This window comes from Paramisgurnus dabryanus, chromosome 1, assembly GCF_030506205.2.
Source record: "Paramisgurnus dabryanus chromosome 1, PD_genome_1.1, whole genome shotgun sequence".
Lineage (NCBI taxonomy): Eukaryota > Metazoa > Chordata > Actinopteri > Cypriniformes > Cobitidae > Paramisgurnus > Paramisgurnus dabryanus.
In genome coordinates this window covers 7,076,980-7,100,498 of record NC_133337.1, presented here as the reverse complement: position 1 = coordinate 7,100,498, position 23,519 = coordinate 7,076,980, and the positions used below count along the sequence as shown (strand labels likewise).

Sequence of the window (23,519 nt, the reverse complement as noted above, 5' to 3'; positions counted from 1 at the left end):
TGATATTTTTGGTTAAAAAATTTAAATAGCCCAAGCATAAGGAATTCAGGAGATTTTTGTCACATGTAGGGAGCAAAAAGTACTTGCCAGATATTGTTACAATTCTTTAAATACTTCCTTACCATTTTTTTCCTGGTTTTCTCATAAATTTTAGGTGGATGCCTGGTCTTAGTAATGTCAATGTTGTGCCATATTTTCTCCACTTGTGGATTATTGTTTTTACAGTATTCCATGGTATATTCAGTGTCTTGGAAATGTTTTTAACCCTCTGTTGATTGATATTTTTCAACAATGGGATCATGTACCTGCTGAGTAAGCTCTATACAGCCAATGGCTTTTCGAGTTGGATGGACCAGGCACACTTCATTAATAGTTAAAAAGTCATTTTAATTGATGACCGGTATGTACTACTTCATATTTAACTTAAGTCTAAATGTGATTGGTTGCTTCTGAACACTGCCACAATCACTATTGTAAAAGGGTGTGCACACTTATGCAACCTGGTTATTGTACAACTTTACTTGCCATTTTTCACCACAAAATTATTCTTAATATTATTCACTTTTATATATAGGTTTGAAGTAGGGAATTAAGTTGGAAAAGGTTCCAAAATGATTCATCTTGGTTTCATTTTATAAATCACAAAAACATGCAATTTAAACAGGGGTGTGTAGACTTTTTATATCCACTGTATATATTTTTGTTGACCGTTTTCATATAGTTTTCAGTTGTGATTAACTTTGTTACATTTTTATTTCTGTTACACTTTCATTAAAGACGACATGATGTGAAGATGTTTCAAGACAGTTAGGGTGAGACAGGGAGTAGCAGGCCAGAGTTGCAGGTATGTGCTGTGTAAATGGTTATTTTATTAAGGCCCAATCCCATTTCTCTGTCTTACCCCTTACCCCTACCCCTTAGTTTTGCACGTTCATGTTAGAGAAAGGGCTATACCAATTGGGCCTTACTCTCATGTGAATGTGCAAAACTAATGGGTAGGGGTAAGACAGAGAAATGGGATTGGGCCAAAAAAATTCTGTGCTCAAGCTTTTGGGCTGAGAAATCGAATTTGGCCAAGAATGCTTTAAAATGCAAAATAAAATTTGTGAACATTGCAACGGCAGCATCAGGGACAGTTAGCAACCTGTAACCCTTGTGTCAAAGAAGATGGACGATCAGGACGACAGCAATCTGGTCTGTGCTACATCAGTACGACTTTGTGCTCAGGCTCAAACAGATGCCTCAAAAACTGGTGTGACAGCAAGAGGACTACTGGAGAGATTTGGAAAAGGAGTTTTAGGACTCATGATAGCCATTGATGTAATTCAGGAGTTGGAGTGCCTTAATGCACACTGCAGGAATGGACAGAAACTGTTTCTGGTATGCGCTCTGCAGCAGATTGTGTGAGCAGTCTGTCGCATTCACAAAGAAATACTGAATAAAGTTGGCAAGAAAAAACATTTACCAGGAGTTCATCCTGGCGAATGAGTACAGGAAGCATGTGTTTTGCTCATTCATGTGGGAAGAGTAGACAGGAAAGAATAGAATGCAGGACCATGAAAAATTTTCTTTATATTAAAGTTAAATGTTTTTTTTTTGTTTGTGAGATTGTGGGCATCCTGTGTACCAAATAAGTAGTGTATCTATTTTCCCATCCTTTTGGATTACAGAAGTAACATTTACAGATCGTTACTTCCTAACCTGGTATAATAAAATGTCGGATGCATAAAAATGATCTACTTTAGTTTAGGTATTTGTGCTTGTTTATTAACTAAGGGTGGTGGTTGTTTATGCATGAAAGACAATTATTAAAAGTAATGATCAACATTTTCATATTTTACACATGTACATATTTTTAAATTACATTGTGCGGCTATCTATCTGCAATCATTGATATTATTATTTGTTTAACAGTGGAAACTGAGTCTCACACTCATTTCAAATTTTATTCAAAACACATTTTTGACTTTATAAAATGATTCTTCTCAAGTCTTGGCCATGGGTCCCTATTAAACAATAAAGAAAGATAAGATATATTTTTCTTATACATAGTTTAGTAGCCTACTATTCTTTTTTGCTGAATTTATCATTATAATTAACTTAATTATTTCCTGGCTTTTGTTTCCCCCTCACGTCTAAAACCAGTGTTACACCCTTGGACGTGAGGAAAGAAGAAAGAAAGAAAGAAAGAAAGAAAGAAAGAAAGAAAGAAAGAAAGAAAGAAAGATGGATTAAAGAAAATGACAATTATAAACTTTTATCTTTTTTAAAACATGTAATTAATTAAATACAACATAGCAGCTAGTGTGTTAACTTAAAGTTCATTGTGCTCTTTTGCAGAGTTTTGTTATAGCTGCTGAACGCAGTTATAGACATCTTCTGTCAGTATTACAGTTACAAATGACAATCCACAGAGTGCAACAATGGTCCAAAAACAATGGACAAAAACACCTGTGGGGAGCCGGAGGAGGCAGGAAATACGGTGGAGGTAGCTTCCCTTTCAAATTCTCTATGCTGCAAGGGGTTTTTAAACTTTTTTGTCAGCTGAATTCCCTTGACCTAAATTATTTACTTGAAGTACCCACTGAGATTTTAAGTAAATATCTCAATAATTTAATAGCATTTTCATTTATTTTTCATCTGTTTTAAAGTGTTTATTAGTGGAATTGTACAAAGGTATTGTTATTATTACATGTTATACTGTAGCCAGCTATGAGGTCACCGAGGACCTTTGTGAAAAGCTAATGACAAATTAGTACCGTATTTTTTTTAACTTGGCTGGTGCTGTGTCTTACAGTCAGGTGCGCCTTGTAAGTCAGTATGAATTAATTTTGATATTTATGAGGCAAGAGACAACATAACCGTCTACAGCCGCAAGAGTCCGCCATATGCTGCTTCTGTTATTATGTAATTCAATGGATTCTGTAATGTGGAATAACGAGTATGCGAACTTCAACCTAGTTGGCTTGTTCGGTTAATTTAGCCTATTCAACCTTCCAGGTAAGTTCTTTATGCTATGGTTTATCGTTTATATAACTGATAATATTACTTTTAACGTACAGACATCTATTTAGCCTGCTGTTCTGTCTGCTATTGTTTAGTTGAAAAACTTGCCTTCCAGATAAAATGTCTGTTCTTCGGTTTGGATTTTGTGAAAAAACACTGTGACTTATATATGTTATTTCGTCTTAATGACGCATTTTTGAATGATGCGCCTTATATTCCAGTGCGGTTAATAGTATGGAAAGTATGGTGATGTAAAATTACTCATATTGGCATAACAGAATTTTAACAGTTTACTATATAGCGTAAAATGATGGAGATTGAGTCAAGTTGCAGTGAGATGCTGGCAGAGAGAGAGAGAGAAAGAGAGAGAGAGAGAGAGAGAGAGAGAGAGAGAGAGAGAGAGAGAGAGAGAGAGAGAGAGAGAGAGAGAGAGAGAGAGAGAGAGAGAGAGAGAGAGAGAGAGAGGGAGGGAGAGAGACCTGGCACTGGCACTTCCAAAAATTACTCATTAATTTGTTATGTGTGGATTATTTCATCACACTTTCAGTCTTACATGCAGGAGTACACAGTTAGTCACACCCACTTATTAAAAATCTCTTACGTTGACATTTTATTTTATGTAATGGCACATACGGCCATACCACCCAGCGCAGTTTCCGTTGGCTGTATAGCTGCCTAACCACAACTTATAACTTTATTTTTAGTTATACTATACTTCTAACTTGATTGTCAATCATTATATTATATTTACTTTTCCTTATTTGAGCAGCACTCATCAAAGCAGTTAAAAAAAAATACCTCCATTTTCCAGGTCTTGAAGTGGCCATAGCACAGAGTAAGCGATTTGTTGTGGAGCGTAAAACAGAGGAGCCATACAGCAGGTCGGGCGGGAAGAGTGCTGAAGCCGAGAACCAAATTCATCCATAATGTACCACACAGGGACCTTCTCTTCTGCAGACTGCAACACACATAATCATTATCAAAATAAAAAAACAGCAGCGTAAGATCTCAAAATGTGCAGTGCATTGGTAGATTCACACATTTTTTCTGTTCTTACCCCTTGGGAAAGCTGATAGGTTTGGTTATATTTCCACATGTTGTCCAGGACCGTCTCCACGATGTCCGGGTCAGGGGCTTCTCCGTGGAAAGGTAGACCCATCAGGCTGGCCATGCGGATAAGAAGTCCGGGAATTTCCAGCAGTTGCTGTCTGGCACTTTCCACTCTGTATGTCCAGGCGTGATCCACGAGAAACACACTGCAACACAAATAAAAATGGCAGAGAGAATACTAACTTTTGAAATGTACCATAAAATCCCATTCATGACAGGTATTGTGGTTTATTTATTATACGCATTTACAGAATAACAATGTAATCAAAGAGACTGAAGCTGCAGTATATTTTTATATGCACTACTAAGTAAAGTACTAAAGCTGTGGCATACCAGAAAGATCAGGTTTTAGGGAACCAAATTCTTGAATGTCTCAACCACAGCGGCACATTTATGAAGTAAGGTAAATTGCTCTAAAGTCTGGCACGAGACAGAGAAATAATTGTCGTTTTCTTTAATTGTTTAATTATTAAACACTAAAAATATGTTGCGTGTAAAGAGTGCTGTTGAGCTACAGCACACATGCATGCGTGCATCACCATAAAGGGCGATTTATAGTCGTGCGTAGGTCCTACGGCGTAGCTACGGCGTAGGCTATCCGTAGCCTGTGCGTAGCTCTGCGTAGCCTGACGCGCACCTCACAAAATTTCTAACAGCGCATCGGCTCTACGCGGACCGTAAGCGCTGTGATTGGTCCACCAGAACCCCTCCCGTCAGGTAAAAAAACTGCGTCATAGGTATTTCCGTTTGAGACGGTGAAAACAAAGATGAGCCAAGTTGAGGAGTGATTTAACTCAAACTGCAACATAAGTCGCTGTTTATTTACTTCCATCATTGCTGGTCTTCTCAAATTATACACAACAAGTTGCTATTTCTTCTTCGTTTGTGGGTTAACTTGCTTAGCTTCTTCTTCTGTGACGACTTCTGCTGCTACTGTGGTTACACGCGTGATTACTGCCAACCAGCGGTTTCGCGTGTGTTTGCACGTCGACGCGGACGGCGACGCACAAGTATAAATGAAAACCGACGCGGAACCTACGCCGTCGCGGCTACGCCGTAGGACCTACGCACGACTATAAATCGCCCTTAACACCACCCCCACCTCATTTTAGCCACATGGGCAATTCCATGTTGATGTCAATCTTATCATGAAAAGCAAAGTTGAATATTTTTAACCATACTAACATTTCAGTTGGCAGTATTTGGTGGTTTTAATACACATGCAAAGTTTTAAAAGCAATTTTTATTATTAATTGTTTTGTGCCTTTTAATTCAAAGAATTCCTAAAATTATGTTATCTCCTAAAAGCTTGTGTGCTTTTTGTAACATCTACTGTATAATGTTTGCATGTTTCCTTTATATAAAATAAAAAACATGAGTAGAGTGATATTTTCTGAGGGGTTTAGGAACATATGAACAGATGGTTTTAATATACTGGTAACATTCTCAGAAAAATTTTATTTTGAGTTTTGACTGCAAATGTCCACAATGCTGGGAATTGCTCATATGTACTTAGTACATTGATGCTTACTGTTATGTATGCATTTGGTAAATGCTTTTATCTAAAGCAACTTACACTATATTTAAAGCTGCGGTCGGCAACTTATTTTATCATATTTTTTGATCATATTCATTGAAACCAACAGTTTGCTCCGATAGAACAACATAAATTAGACTGTTTAAGAAAAAAACCCGCACTTCTAGCTCCACCTAGAGCCTGTTATTTGTTTTGCAAAAATCCACCGCTCCGGGTTCATTTGGTCCATTTCTCTGATGAGTCAACGACGACTGGAAGTGAACTTCACCGAGTCATATTAGACAGAAATTATGTCAAAGAACGAAAAAAAAAAAACGGTATTAACCGGTTACCATTATTTTAAATAAACGTTTCTGTTCCGGAACATATATTTTTTTGGAAGTTTCTGGTTTTGTTTCTATTCCATGCAAAACATCAAAAGTTTCTGGTTTTCGTTTTCGTTCCGTGAACCGGTTCAAAGCCTTGGTTAAATGTACCTCAAAAAATTATACGGCAATAAAAAGCGTTAAGACTTAAGATTCAGTTTATGACCTTATTTTGTTCAGAAAATCCTATAGTGACAGTAATGTCTTCATTTTTGTCAGGAGTTATGAATTTGTATTTTCTTTTTTTAAAGGAACAGTATGTAGGATTGTGGCCAAAACTGGTATTGCAATCACAAAACTTGTGGCTAAAACTGGTACTACAATCACACAACTTGTGGCCAATACACAAAATGACAACATAAACATCAGTTGAGGGCTGCAACTCCACTTTTTAAATGACAATATCCTAGGCCAGACCACTGTTGTGAGTGATATAAGTATTTGAAATGAAAATTATTTCTTAATGTCTAGTGAAATATCAGGGCCATTTTATGATTAATTAATATAAGTTTCTTACATACTGTTCCTTTAACCCTCAGTCGCTGTCATTGAGAAAAAAATACTCCTGCATGGTTGTCATGAAAGCACTCAACAACTCAATGTTCATTTGGGGCTTTTTTATTTAAAATTTGCATATTTGGAGAAATATTTATTCCATTTTGAATATTTACTTTAAATTTCTGCAGGGATGGGTAATATTTAATATATATTTATTCCATACACGGCAATGGCTACAGCCATTCACACTTTGTTTGTCTATTTTATTCATACGTGAAGCTAGAGGGTGCTTGTGACAGACAGTCTCATTATGACAACTTAATGAAGATGATGTAGTGTCACACAGAGATCGCCGTTTTATTCAGTAACAGGCAAATGAAGATGTTGTGATGTTTTAAAGCATGGAGACAATAAACACGATTAAGATGATAAATGGTTTATCTGCGTTCTTCACACTTCTCGTGTTTTAATGGTGGGCTAATCTAACATGTAACATTAATGTTATACAGAACAGCAAGTAACATTTCTGTAATTTAATGGTCTTGAGATATGAGATGTGTTTTAGGAATAATTTCGACTGGTAAAGCTTCTTTTTAGGTAACCTTCAGCTTCTTTTTGAAAGGAAGGCATTTGATACAAAGAACTGAGGGATTAAAACCCTGAATAGAAATTCGTGAGTAATAATAATAATAAAAGAATAAACTTTTTTCCAATGTAACATTGCTGTACTTTGGGTTTAAGTTCAAGACGTTTTTCTTTATAAGAATTATGCTCTGGCTTGGACTCGATTGTATGTGGTTCATTACCTAATGCCGCATTTCCGGACCGGGGCTTGACATCTGTGGCCAGTGCTGGCCACATCTGTTTTTTTTGGACGGGCCACTTGCCTCTCTGACTGCAGCACGCCACGTGTATTTTAAAACGCACACACACACACACACACACACACACACACACACACACACACACACACACACAGGAATATCAAAACCACAGCCAATCAAAGGAAGGGGTAGGCCCATCACTATCTTTGATTGGGTTATACCAGGACATAGACATAATGTATGCTTGTTGTTGAACCAAAGGGAGACTTTCAGACTCAAAGACAGTGACCAAATTGGTCGCACTCTCGAGCCCTGTGTAATAGCTGCAGTGTGTGGTTTTCATTGTCCTTCTGAAATACACACGGCCTTTCCTGAAATATATTTTGTCTAAAACCTTTATATACCTTTTAGCATTCATAGTGCCTACCAAAACATGCAAGCTGCCCATATGGTATGCACTTACGCACCCCCATACCATCAGAGATGCTGGCTTTTAAACTGAACACTGATAATAAGCTGGAAGATTTAATTCCTTTTTACCCAGGAGGACACGGCGTCTGTGATTTTTAACTAAAATGTTTGACCATAGAACACTATTCCACAAGGAAATAGTCCATTTTAAATGAGCCTTGGCCCACAGGACACGACAGCACTTCTGGATCATGGCTTCCTTTTTCATAATAGAGCTTTAGTTGACATCTGACATCAGTGGGTTCTGGAAGTATTCCTGGCCCATTTAGTAATGTCATTAACACAATCATGCCAATGAAGACCTTGGGTATTGAAAGAATAATGTCAGATCCTAAATAAAGGTAACCCCTCCCCAAAGAACACAGCATGGGTTCCCAGTGGATGTCCAGGAAAACAACTCTCTATAGATTACAGTGGACTTCTCATAAACCCCACATTTGGTTTTCAAATATAACACCTTCAGGCAGTCATAAGTATGTCTCTCTCTCTCCACCTCTGAACTCATAGGACCCCAAAACTCATTAAACTGTATATGAAATGCTACATTCTACGTGCACAAAGAATCTGAATACGGCCTTTTTATGGGGGTAATTTCATGCCAATATTATTGAAAATGGACAGACTAAAAGTCACAAATAGATATTACAACTTGTAAACACAAAACGCAATCTACAAATAAATTAAAAATCCACAAACACAGTCCTCGTGATCCGCAAATGTAAAACAAGATCTACGAATTGTCTTTGTGATCCACAAATATAAAGCATGATTTACAAAAAGAAATCAGTGACTTGTACTTGAAAACCAGAATTTGAGTGAATGTAAAGTGACTTCTTTGCAGATGAATATCATTTTCTATTTGTAGATTGTGTCACATTTGTTTTCAGAATTCTGACACTATTGTTTCGCTTTGGTGACAAAATAATGCCATAATCGTTGAAAATGAAGAGACTACAATTTGTAAACACGAAACAAATCTGCAAATAGGTTCCAAATCTGCAAACAAACTCCTCATGATCCGCAAATGTAAAACGAGATCTACAAATATATAAAAATCCACGAACAGACTCTTCATGACATACAAATATAAAATGCGATTTACAAATAGATTTAAAATCCGCAAACCAACTCTTTATGATTCACAAATAGAAATCATCGACTTGTACTTGACAAACAGAATTTAAATGAATGCAAAGTGATTTGTCTGCGCATGAGGGTCATTATTTGTTTGTAGATTGTGTTGCATTTGTTTTCAGAATTTTGGCACAACTGTTTCGCTGTTTTCCATTAAAAAAATCTACAAATGCCCTCCTCACAATTTGCAAACAAACACAGTCTAACTTGTATTTTCCAACCATTGTAAAAAGACATTCTTACACATTCTGTGCAAAGTTCAGCATGCAAGTGTTGAATCTGTGTTTGCAAATGACAGGGCATTCACGAATCCTTCTGCACAAGTCTACAGATCTTTTTGGCACTATCTTTCCGCAGAGTTTGTCACTACGATCCACGCGTGTAGTCAGCCAATCAGGTGTATTGCTTCAAAGTAATGCCACGCCCCTCAATAAGCTCTTTTCAAAATAAAAGCTGGGCTCACTGCCATTTACCGTTGCCGGTGTTACAGCGCTGAAAGGCGGCCAGAACGCGTTATCAATATTATATTAATGATATTAAAGCATTTATGTATAGCATGGCAAATATGTAGCATTAACGTGAACTAGAACAACCCCTCGTTTAAGTTATTATCAGTGCCTGACAATTCAGCCGAGGTCATTAAATCGTTAAAAACACTGCATTAAGCGGTTTTATCCTTAAAACATCAGTGTCTCTTCAACGAACATTTGCCGAGCGTCAGCGAGCCAGCTGGATGGAGTGGAGCTGCTGAGGTGACGCAGCTAAAATAAAGCAAGCGGGTGCAACGATAATATTGGATGTAACTTGCCGTAATTAACAAAAACATGAGCCTTATTTGACCATATGCATTTCATATACATACCGTGACCGGAATGCACTTACAAATCGCGCTGTTATTAGAAACATTTAACTGTTTCCAGACTGTCGCTATCCCTTTGTCAAGTGCTGAAATGTCACTTACTGAATCACTCGTAATTGTAGCAGAAGCTTGTTTAGGCTAATGATCTTCAGCCGATGTGCACTAATATTTTTTAAAATATTATTAATTATTTTTCAATGACTTATTAAATGTTTTAATAATTTGTGCATCATGAAATATTCTTTTTTCATATTTAGTTAGGACTCGTCCCACTGCGCAATGCCTTCTGCATTTTATAATATAGTTTAGATTTTTATTTTTATTTGTTGTTTATTATCTATGTTTATTTATTATTAAGGATTATTGCATTGTACCGTAAATATTTATTTGGTTTCTTTAATCAGATGCCATACCCTTCAAAAAAATATTTTTTTACTGTAGCCTAGATGAATTATAGCAGCAATTGGTAGGAACCATTTATCAATTCGCTAGTACCAACTTTTACCAAAATTGTACCAAATACGTTTTCCTTCTTAATTAATTTATGTTTAGTCATTTAAATTTCATTTCTCGTTTGAATTTTAAATATATTATATTAAAGTAATTTAAACAAATAAACAAAGAAAAAAAAAACCAATAAATAAATATAGCCTACATTTAAAACATTACATTATCGTTATTGCTGGAGTGCAATTTGCTGGTTGTCCTGCAGGTGACCTTGTAACACTGCTGTCTTACGATGCACTTATAAATTAACGATTACTCCAGAGCACTCGTAGATCTACGATGATTTTCGAGTGCTACTTAAGCTACAAAGCTTTTGGGAAACGGCCCATAATTCTAAGATGAATTTTAAGATTGTTTTTACGATCTACTTACTTAGCGATGCTTTTGGGAAACCCGGCCCTGCTCGTTTGGAATTTGCCTGGCGCACAGCTCTAGTCAGAAAGATTAAAAGGCGGGCTTTGTTTTTAAAAAATTTAATGCATTTCTTTATATTACAATAATGAACAAGTCACCCATTTATCAAGTATCGATTCATTATTTTCACTTAATCCTTTTTGCTTTTTACAAAAAGTAGAATAGGCACGCATATTCTGCATTTAGCCAAAATTATGACTGTGGCATGAAGAAACTTTCCTATTTTAGTAAAAAATAAATAAGTTATTTTGCTATTATTACGTAGCATATATTGATGATTTTTAATAAAAATATGACCGTTTTAAACAAACTAAGTACACTGATAAAAATAATATGAAAAAAAATTATACGCTGGATTTACTAAAAAAAAAAAAAAAATACAGTGCATCATTTTTACATACACTTTTTTAAAGTAAGTTTTACATTGAATTTAAGCCTTTGCAATTTAAGCAATTGCAATGTTTAAGTAAGTTTTACATGGAGAAGCAATTAGGCCTACTAAAAATTCCATGTAAAATTTACTATCTTTTTATTTGTTGTTTATTATCTATGTTTATTTATTATTAAGGATTATATTGCATTACCCAGTTGCGAGCGATCGTTATACGTGCATCTTTGGGAAACGCACGTAAATGAACAACGAATGTTCCTTAAGTAGCTCGTAGAAAGCGCTCTTAAGTGCTAAGTTTAATCGTTATCGGGAAACCCAGCCCTGTTCGTTTGCAATGTGACTGGCACACAGCTCTAGTCAGGACTGATTAGGCTATCCATTTATCAAGTATTGATTAATTATTTTCACTTAATCCCTTTTGCATTTTACAAAAAGTAGAATAGGCAGGCATATTCTGAATTTAATCAAAATTATGACTGTGGCGTTGAAGGAACCTTCCTTTAGTGATAAATAAATAAGTTATTTTGCTATTATTATCTAGCAAATATGACAGTTTTAAACAAACTAAGTAGCCTATTTATTTATTTATTGGCAAATGCAGAACAACAAGGAACATGTAGAACATAGGCGACACGCCTCTACCTTGCGATGAGAAGATTAATCATGGGGAAATAAGCTAAATGTAATTTTAAAATGTATTTAATTTGAAAACAAATTTTAACCGAAAGCGGACTGTTTATGCTTGTCAAATTTATGCTGGCTCGGTCACAAAATTTCGTCAGGCAGTATTTGATATATGTATTTGTGTTCATGGAAAACAATATAGGCTATAGAAATTCGTGCTGAGTGACAGGAAAAAGAAAATCGTGCTAATTGGCACAAGAAAAAAAAGGGTCAATGAATACGAACAAATAAATCGAAAAAAAAATTAAGATATTGTTGATTCTGCATTTATCCAGCCAGCATAAATTTGACAAGCATGTGCTTTCGTTTTAAAAATGACATTTAAGCCTTTAATCATATAAGGGAGAAAGGCGTGTAGCCTACCTTTGCTTTCTCCTCATTGTTCTGCATTTGCCAATGAATAAGTCAGTCATATTTGTTATAAAAAAAATCAATGTATGCTACATAATAATAGAACTTGTTAATTTTTTACCAAAATAAGAAAAAGAAAGTCGGTAAAAATGTGCACCAAGCTAGACACTCAAAATGAGGGCCGGAGTGGGACTCGCTGACTATTAAAATAATATGAAGAGCTCTTTTCCAAAACGCTATAAATCCATTTCAATAGTTTTCAGAAAAAGTACATTTTTTACCTAGACCCACACATTTTGTGAATATTCAATTTATGCTGTTATAATGGATTTTTTGCTCAATCGGAACATGTTGAATAATGATTATTAAATCAAACAACAATATTGTTGATTATAAATTCAAAGTTAATTTTATTTTTTTTCAAAACGCTATAAATCCATATATTTTTTCCATAAATGTATGTTTTTACTTTAAGAACAAAACAAAAAAAATAACAGAATATGCAACATATACTCAGGGACTGAGTAATTAAATTATTCAGATTGTGATCTACATTGGAGCCAGTATGAAATAAACAGAATTACACATAACTAACTTGCTATTACTCCCTCCACCATTTCAGTTTTCTCCTTAGCAGGGCATTAGGAACCCCTTTTGCTTGATATATTTCACCTCTCTCTCTCTCTCTCTCTCTCTCTCTCTCTCTCTCTCTCTCTCTCTCTCTCTCTCGTCTACACACAGTTGTATTAACCTCACACGCACACACAGCGAGCTCCCCTCGATCTGCTCTCAATGAAATACCATGTAACAACGCGCTCATAATGTCCAATCCAAAAAGCAAAACTTTACAGATGTCCCTGCATTGTTCACTACCCACATTTTGTACTTTTGCACGACATTGGTCAATGTATCAAACGCCAGTCTGTCTATGAGCAGGCTATCGAACTATTCAGTACTTTTCATGTTACGTTAGCAGGCTTCTTCACAGAAAAAAAACTTTATCGCAAACGTACAAAACGGTATTAAACGAGCCAGTTCTGAAACGAAAGTTGTACATACCAAACACTTTGATGAAGATCGCCTTGCAAACGGGTACCTTCTCCGGGTGCATAACATGACATTAATCCTCATTTTGAGTAATGAATGAACATAAACAAACATCTGTTCACAGCGCCGCCATTGGATTGCGTCAAACGCTCATCGAGTTCTGATTGGTCGAGAGGATAAATCGCGTTTAGGTTAAAAATAGGCTCGGCGCTTATCGCGTTTTGGGAAAGAACGGCATCTTGTACCTACATTTTAACAAGGAAATGTAATGATTTGACATAAAACATTCATGGAGCAGTGAATAGGTTCAGTACACAGCCAAATGACATGACAAACTCATTTTTTTTAAAAATGGCGTTTATCGCGTTTTGGAAAAGAGCTCTTCATATAATTAAATGCTCAGTAGCCATATCTGCTATACTGTTCTCTGCAGCCTTGAAAATTCATTGGATTTTTCTAATATATCATTTCCAATTCAGTGCAAATACAGTAGCCTAAACAATTATGATTTTGCCATAATTGTGCAGCCCTATATTTTAATATTATTTAAGTAAACTTGTTTAAAAAACTACTAAAAGGGAAAAATGTGTTTTCCCATATATTTCTATAAAAAAATGTAGGTCTTGTAAATACGTATGGGGTTTCAATAGTTTGGAACCTACTGATATACAAAACTGGCTAATATGTCCTGACTGGAGCTGTGCGCGTCTGCGGAAAAAAAAAAAGGAATAGGCGTCAGCTCATTTAATGTAATTGTGCTTTCAGTTAACCTGTTTAGAACTAGAAGTGTGCGCCCTCCCCTCGACTTTAGGCGGTGCGTTCAAGTTCATATACAGCGTGCAGACAGCGTGCCCGAGCGCGAGGGGGAAAAGTCCGCGGGAGAAACTCAACAGCTTTAATGTACAAAAACCTTACGACAAACGAGAAACGTTCTAACGGAAGCCTTCAGTCAAGCAGGATTAAAAAGAGGATGAGAAACGTGCAAAATATACAATGTACAGTATATACAGTTATGTCATTAATAACTACTGCTTTTAAAATGACTTTTAAGTTATTGTTTTTGTTTCATTTTCAAAGTTTGATACATTGTGCATAATGACATACTTGGAGAAAGGGATAATTCAACAATAATTTATAATTGTATATCTTTTATTAATTTTATGAAATACATTCAACTATATTTCAATGCACATTTAGGCCCTGAACAAAAAACAACTCGCGAGGGGAGGACTAGGGATTAACCCTTAATTAACTTTAAGGAATTAACTTAAGTGTTTAGAATTCAGTTAAAAACCAAAAAAAGGATTCTGTGTGCTTTTTGTTTAAAGTGCTTGTTTTTATTTAATGTATTTATTTATTCACTGGTGGTAGGGTTGGGGGACAATGAAGGGGAGGGGGGGGGGGGTTCGGCACATATGCTTGAACCACTACTGATTTGATGTAACGGGTGGAATAATTTTAACATGTCACCTGCAGTCCGGGTTAGGGTGGATTGCAGACTGCGGGTCTAAAAGCCAAGACTGTTTTGACTCGATATGAGTGCCTAGCTCGATTTGAGTGTCTAGCTGGGTATGCGGTTTTACCTACTTCGTTTTTCTTATTTTACACTGTAAAAAATGTTTTGTGGCTTAGTAATTTTAACTAAATAAAATTAGTCAATTATATAAAAAAATAGGTTAAAACAAAAACTATTTTTGAGTACAAATAATGCAAAAATGTGAGTAATTCTAACACATTATTTAGTTAATTCCTAAATTTTATCATGTAAAATTTGTGAGAAGGAAATTAAATAATTATAAAAAAAAAATAGGCTGTATTAACTTAAAAATATAGTGCATCATTTTTGCATCCACTTTTTAAAGTAAATTTTACATGGAATTTTTAGTAGGCCTAATTGCTTCTCCATGTAAAACTTACTTAAACATTGCAATTGCTTAAATTGCAAAGGCTTAAATTCAATGTAAAACTTACTTTAAAAAAGTGTATGTAAAAATGATGCACTGTATTTTTTTTTTTTAGTTAATCCAGCGTATAATTTTTTTTTCATATTATTTTTATCAGTGTACTTAGTTTGTTTAAAACGGTCATATTTGTTATTAAAAATCATCAATATATGCTACGTAATAATAGCAAAATAACTTATTTATTTTTCACTAAAATAGGAAAGTTTCTTCATGCCACAGTCATAATTTTGGCTAAATGCAGAATATGCGTGCCTATTCTACTTTTTGTAAAAAGCAAAAAGGATTAAGTGAAAATAATGAATCGATACTTGATAAATGGGTGACTTGTTCATTATTGTAATATAAAGAAATGCATTAAATTTTTTAAAAACAAAGCCCGCCTTTTAATCTTTCTGACTAGAGCTGTGCGCCAGGCAAATTCCAAACGAGCAGAGCCGGGTTTCCCAAAAGCATCGCTAAGTAAGTAGATCGTAAAAACAATCTTAAAATTCATTTTAGAATTATGGGCCGTTTCCCAAAAGCTTTGTAGCTTAAGTAGCACTCGAAAATCATCGTAGATCTACGAGTGCTCTGGAGTAATCGTTAATTTATAAGTGCATCGTAAGACAGCAGTGTTACAAGGTCACCTGCAGGACAACCAGCAAATTGCACTCCAGCAATAACGATAATGTAATGTTTTAAATGTAGGCTATATTTATTTATTGGGGTTTTTTTTCTTTGTTTATTTGTTTAAATTACTTTAATATAATATATTTAAAATTCAAACGAGAAATGAAATTTAAATGACTAAACATAAATTAATTAAGAAGGAAAACGTATTTGGTACAATTTTGGTAAAAGTTGGTACTAGCGAATTGATAAATGGTTCCTACCAATTGCTGCTATAATTCATCTAGGCTACAGTAAAAAAATATTTTTTTGAAGGGTATGGCATCTGATTAAAGAAACCAAATAAATATTTACGGTACAATGCAATAATCCTTAATAATAAATAAACATAGATAATAAACAACAAATAAAAATAAAAATCTAAACTATATTATAAAATGCAGAAGGCATTGCGCAGTGGGACGAGTCCTAACTAAATATGAAAAAAGAATATTTCATGATGCACAAATTATTAAAACATTTAATAAGTCATTGAAAAATAATTAATAATATTTTAAAAAATATTAGTGCACATCGGCTGAAGATCATTAGCCTAAACAAGCTTCTGCTACAATTACGAGTGATTCAGTAAGTGACATTTCAGCACTTGACAAAGGGATAGCGACAGTCTGGAAACAGTTAAATGTTTCTAATAACAGCGCGATTTGTAAGTGCATTCCGGTCACGGTATGTATATGAAATGCATATGGTCAAATAGTTCAATTAGTGCTGCTGTCAAATAAGGCTCATGTTTTTGTTAATTACGGCAAGTTACATCCAATATTATCGTTGCACCCGCTTGCTTTATTTTAGCTGCGTCACCTCAGCAGCTCCACTCCATCCAGCTGGCTCGCTGACGCTCGGCAAATGTTCGTTGAAGAGACACTGATGTTTTAAGGATAAAACCGCTTCATGCAGTGTTTTTAACGATTTAATGACCTCGGCTGAATTGTCAGGCACTGATAATAACTTAAACGAGGGGTTGTTCTAGTTCACGTTAATGCTACATATTTGCCATGCTATACATAAATGCTTTAATATCATTAATATAATATCGATAACGCGTTCTGGCCGCCTTTCAGCGCTGTAACACCGGCAACGGTAAATGGCAGTGAGCCCAGCTTTTATTTTGAAAAGAGCTTATTGAGGGGCGTGGCATTACTTTGAAGCAATACACCTGATTGGCTGACTACACGCGTGGATCGTAGTGACAAACTCTGCGGAAAGATAGTGCCAAAAAGATCTGTAGACTTGTGCAGAAGGATTCGTGAATGCCCTGTCATTTGCAAACACAGATTCAACACTTGCATGCTGAACTTTGCACAGAATGTGTAAGAATGTCTTTTTACAATGGTTGGAAAATACAAGTTAGACTGTGTTTGTTTGCAAATTGTGAGGAGGGCATTTGTAGATTTTTTTAATGGAAAACAGCGAAACAGTTGTGCCAAAATTCTGAAAACAAATGCAACACAATCTACAAACAAATAATGACCCTCATGCGCAGACAAATCACTTTGCATTCATTTAAATTCTGTTTGTCAAGTACAAGTCGATGATTTCTATTTGTGAATCATAAAGAGTTGGTTTGCGGATTTTAAATCTATTTGTAAATCGCATTTTATATTTGTATGTCATGAAGAGTCTGTTCGTGGATTTTTATATATTTGTAGATCTCGTTTTACATTTGCGGATCATGAGGAGTTTGTTTGCAGATTTGGAACCTATTTGCAGATTTGTTTCGTGTTTACAAATTGTAGTCTCTTCATTTTCAACGATTATGGCATTATTTTGTCACCAAAGCGAAACAATAGTGTCAGAATTCTGAAAACAAATGTGACACAATCTACAAATAGAAAATGATATTCATCTGCAAAGAAGTCACTTTACATTCACTCAAATTCTGGTTTTCAAGTACAAGTCACTGATTTCTTTTTGTAAATCATGCTTTATATTTGTGGATCACAAAGACGATTCGTAGATCTTGTTTTACATTTGCGGATCACGAGGACTGTGTTTGTGGATTTTTAATTTATTTGTAGATTGCGTTTTGTGTTTACAAGTTGTAATATCTATTTGTGACTTTTAGTCTGTCCATTTTCAATAATATTGGCATGAAATTACCCCCATACCTTTTTGATATCATTTGAAATGTCCAGTGCAAGTGGTACAATGGTCTCAGTCATATAACAACAGAATTCAATGCCACTGAGTTTACAAGATCCAATCAGTACCAAATTCCTATCATTATTACACATTTTCTTCTCTACTGATATTTAAGAAAAGTTTGCAAAGGGTTCATGGGGATTTTCTATATTTAGAAATGAACCCCATGATGATGTGTCCCTGTACACAGCATCGTGTATTTTATTATATTTGATAGGGCTGCAACAATGAATCGATTAAATCGATAAAAATTGATAACTAAAAGCGTTGGCAACGAATTTCATAATTCATTTGTTGTGTCGCGCAATGCGGAGATGTTAGAGTATTAAAAAAGTTGAGTTTAACGCAGAGCTCTCTCGCGCGCACTGTGTTCTCTATTGTTTCCGGATATTTTATTCAAGCGCAAGTCCACCGCTGCCAGGGATTCCACATGGTCTTTAACCTTGTAAGGCTTTTGCATGCCATGCACGCTTTCAAAAACAGCGCTTTAATTCGGTTTACAAACTAAAAGAGGTAAAATGGACTTGAATATATTTACAATGACAGACATAGAATGCATTGCATGTTGCTTGCATATTTTATTTAAAAGCATGATCAATGCCAGTCTACATGTCTTAATAACAAGGAAGTATCTCTCTCTCTCTCTCTCTCTCTCTCTCTCTCTCTCTCTCTCTCTCTCTCTCTCTCTCTCTCTCTCTCTCTACTTCACACTTTCAACAAAAATCATTCTGTTTAATGTATAAGCCTGTTTCCTCATGGGGACCTCAAAATGTCCCCACAAGGTCACAAAAATACTGGTATTCCTACAATTGGTCCCCACAATGTGATACAGACCTGCCAACCATGGATTTTTTTTTTTTTTGAGAACAGTAGCATCGGCCGAAAGGACAGAACATGGGTTTTTAACATATAATTAAACACATGCACGCGCACATGCACGCACACACACCTCTTGGTAACTTTCAAGGTAACATGCTGCACACTGCACTCACTTTTTTCCCCATCCTGCCATAATCTGCTTTAAAAATAATTATAAAAGTGAATAAAATCATGTTTAACAAAATTTGCCATACATGGTGATTAATAACATTATTAATGTTAAATACTGTATTCTCCAAAGTTTAGCATGTCTGCACAAACACTGTTAAAAGTGATATTACTGTTAAATAGTGGGAGATGGTTAACCCACAAATGACATTCTGTTATCATTTACTCACCCTCATATTGTGTCTAACCTTCATGATTTCTTTCTTGAGTGAAACACACAAAACAGTTTTTCCTGACTAGCAAAAAATACAATGGAGTGGGGACCAGACACTGTGGTTATCAACACTCTTTAAAATAACTTGTGTATCACACAATAAAGAAACTCATAAAGGTTTGGATGGTCTGTTCTGTTATGTTAACTATGACTGGATTACATGTTTTTAAGTTAACTATCCCTTTAAGACAGTATTTTAGAGTTAACACTGCTTTAAATTCAACCATAACTGTGACAGTAGTGCTGTTTACTGTATGTCTGTCTGTAATTTATTGTAGCTTTGTTTACAGTACAGTACAGTACGGCATAGGCACCTATCACGTGGGCGCTCGAGACACGAGATATTCTCCATTTATAAAACTTTATTTGATGTGGTTTGTATATGACGTTTTATTTTATTGACAATTATCAAGAGCGCGTTATTTCAGAACGCATTTAATCCGCTTCACTCGGATGTCAGGTGGATTCCCTTCACTGAGAGTGAACTTTCCGTTTTTATTTGACTAAAACTGGATGATCTGCCCCATGGTAAAATCATTGTACTTTTTAATAAGTGCTCAATTATAAATGATGCCCATTTACAAATCAGAAGTAATGTTAGCGCATCTTGCGGTGCACGTTATGAAACGGAGCCCGCACGACCGTCGACTTCAGACTTAAGCTAATGCATTATTTGCACATACACCCTGACCAGTTTACCTTAGCGCAGGAGTGGGGAACCCTGGGTCCTGGAGGGCCACTGTCCTGCATAGTTTAGTTCCAACTCTAATCAAACACACCTGAATTTCATTTCCAAGTGATCCTGAAGACTTTAATTTGATTTTCAGGTGTGTTTAATTAGGGTTGGAACAAAACTCTGCAGGACAGTGGCCCTCCAGGACCAGGGTTCCCCACCGCTGCCTTAGCGGGTCAGACGTCTTGACTCTCCGTTGAAAAAGATGGTCAGAAACTGCGGGTGGAGGAAGGAGATCACGCTGGATTTTGTGATTCCATCGATAGCAGACTCTTGTTACTGACTGGCCATACGACTTGTCAATCATCCCCACTTTCTATGTGGTGGATGAGCCCAGACATATGATTGGACATATTTTTCTTTTTTCTGTTGCTTCTTTTGAGTACTTCGCGCGGCAAAGGGCGTCATCAGGTTTTTGCGTATAGTTTAGAGTGACAAATCGTACCACCGTACTTTGAGGTCAAAATGAGTACCTGCTAGTACCAAACTTGCCCATTGGCCTACTAAACATCCCCTCATATATAATAATTGGCTATATCACTCGGTCTCCTCTCCAATAATAAGCTGGTGTGTGGTGGGCGTTCTGGTGCAATATGGCTGCCGTCGCATCATCCAGGTGGATGCTGCACATTGGTGGTGGTCGAGGAGAATCCCCCATTCATATGTAAAGCGCTTTGAGGTCTGCAGAAAAAGCGCTATATAAATGTAACGAATTATTAAATTACGCAAAATGCGTACAGGTTGGCAGGTCTGCGTGATAATTACCAGGTACACACACACACACACACAATAATGTAAATAACGTATTATTATTCCAGGAGCTTATGATTGCCATGAAGCATGATCATTACACATCACAGCAATTCCTGTACCACATGATCGGCCGCAAACAAAAAGTATTGTTTTCTTCTAGACAAGTAAATATGTAGTATTTTCTTTCTATCAGTATTTTCTTTCTACCATGCACAAATAAAAATGTTACTGAACTTTTGAGGTGTAATTGTAACAATGAGCACTCAAACACACCAAACCAATTACTAAACAATTACTAAAAACACAAACAAAAACAGATTATCCACAGGCACTGCACTAGTGCTTCTAATGACAGTTGGACAGCAAAACGTCAGCCTGAACGTGCCCCAGGTATGCAATGCTTTGCTTTTGTTTGATTACATCTGTTTATTGATTTAAGCTTTATATTTAAATTGAACTGTGAATTGGCTTTTAAATTATGATCTTCCTACCTAGTGAATAAATTGTTGTTACAAAAGTTATTGACATGACTAGTAAATAACGATGTATCCTTGTTACCGCAATGACTAAAATCAGGCTGGTACCAGACTAAAATCCCGAATTAGATGGCGCATAATGGTAGCGTGGTCCAACCAGACTCTCGTACATTCATTTCATTGTAAAGAGAGTCTGGCCACGCTCCATTGCAAAGCGTTACTTCCGTTAAGGAGGGTCCTCTGTTGAAGTTTAAAACTATTGGATCTGCGCAGAGTCACTCAGGATCTGCCATACGCAGTCGCTAACATGTGGTCGTGACGTATATCATGCGCCGAAACCGGACGGAAACAACAAGTACGAATAATCAGACCAACAAAACTTAGCAAACCTGGTTCTTGCTCCGGCTTTAACTTCTGTATATTCGGCAGTTTTGCAACAACGGACCGAATAGCTTTTCTCATGTCTTTCTCCGCTGCCATTACTGAACTACAACTCAAACTGACGCACGACCTCAACGTCATCATTTTTAGCCACCCCCCTCTGTTCGCTGATTGGACCTGCAGATTTTTGCAGGAGAAAACGAAACTCTACAGAGCAGTCCCAGACGTTCTGCTGAAGCGAAATGAAAATTAAGCGGAAGCACGTAGGAGGGCGAAGCCAGGCTAGCATAGTGGCACATCAGCAGAAGATTTTGGAGATCCGACTAGCACTTGGCATAAGTTAAAAGAGCAACTTTCCTCCGATTATTATTATAAAGAAAATTAGCGTAATGACAAATCTTCACGCTTTCCTTCCTTACTTTTTAAATCTCAATTTAAAAGTGTCTGGATAATGCCTAATGTAGCCTAAATGTCATGTAAATGTAATGAGAAGCCTAAATGCCAATCACAAGTTGATCTTCTGTCTGTTTTATTTTAGATACAGACGGCGAGTCTCTGTCATATGAATTAAATGTCATATTCGTTAACGCATCCGAAAATTCTTTAATGTTACTCTGGTCGGTGGACAGCATTGGCTTCCTACAGTGACAGCAAAACCTCTTAAATAAAAAATGCAAAGCAAAACGGAACTTTACAGATAATAAATACGATCATGGATTTCTTTTCAAGCTTTTTTGCTTCTATGACAAACTGCTCTAAAAATTTTCTGTGGACTAGCGCTGCGGAAAGCCTTTATATGGAGCTAGATTTGGGTGTTTTATGCAAATTCCCAACCTTGTGCACGTGGCCGCTCATGTAGAACACTCCAAATTCACTAAAGTAAGAACAAGTGTAAGAACAAGTGTAAGAACAAGTGTAAGTCACGTGCGTCCGCATGTTGTGAATTAGGTGGAAAGTATTCATGGGAAGTTTAAGTGTGCGTATAAATATGAAAAACTTGCGCAATTATTAGTGAATGAGACCCATTGATTCTAAGCAACAGTTTACATGATCATAATTCCTCCCGCTTTGACTCACAGCCTGTAAGTTAAAGGAACATGTCCACATTTTGGGAATGTAGCTTATTCACCGTATCCCAGAGAGTTAGATAAGTCCATACATCCCTTTCTCATCTCCGTGCGTGCTGTAACTCTGTCTGACGCAACCCCCGCTAGCTTAGCTTAGCACAAAGACTGGAAGTGAATGGCTCCAGCTAGCATACTGCTCCCACTAAGTGACAAAATAATGCGGACATTTACAGATTTATATGTTTTGATTTGAATAGTCACACCCTGTACAAAAAACAAGGTGATATGAGACACAGCCATCTTTTAACAGTATACATACTGGAAACTATATATTGAGAAGACGAATGACTGCTACTGAACGGAGTGATTTGGAAGTCTTTTAGTACTAATTTCATAAAAATTTTAAAAAATGTCTCAACTTTTCTGGAATTCGGATTGTATGTTAACAAAAAACAAATGCTGTATACCTCACGCCGGCATTCTCGGAAAATAAGTACCCAGACTGAAATTATCGGGGCTCCCCAGTCTAGAGGCAAAGATAGGCGATGATGGCATTTCTGAGTGTATAGTATGTTTTGTATTTTGCATGATTACATGGGTTTAAACTTTGCATGATCATTTATCAACATATGTACCTCTATATATATATATATATATTACGGCCCTATAATGTATCATTGTTTTCTATTTCAATAAACGGTAATTCCTTTAGGTTTATCTCCAACCAGCAAAAGGTGGAAATTTTACACCTAACACCTAGATCAATATCCAGAAAGAATTTAAATTAAATTTAGATAATCATTTAAGTTATTTTTTTTTATAAAAAAATCTAAATTTCACATGCAAGCTAACGGTGTAGTTGAGGATTTTTGTGG

The 23,519-nt window shown here is 36.1% G+C and overlaps 1 protein-coding gene across 1 annotated transcript in view; it reads right to left on the bottom strand.

Moving 5' to 3' along the window:
• Positions 1-23,519, bottom strand: part of ttll12 (tubulin tyrosine ligase-like family, member 12) — a 100,357-nt gene that overhangs the window by 71,546 nt on the left and 5,292 nt on the right. The window contains exons 3-4 of the mRNA XM_065265585.2: positions 4,064-4,262; positions 3,805-3,964 (exon numbers count right to left, since the gene is read on the bottom strand). Coding sequence (XP_065121657.1) covers positions 3,805-3,964; positions 4,064-4,262 — 359 coding nt within the window. The remainder of the gene's footprint in view (positions 1-3,804; positions 3,965-4,063; positions 4,263-23,519) is intronic.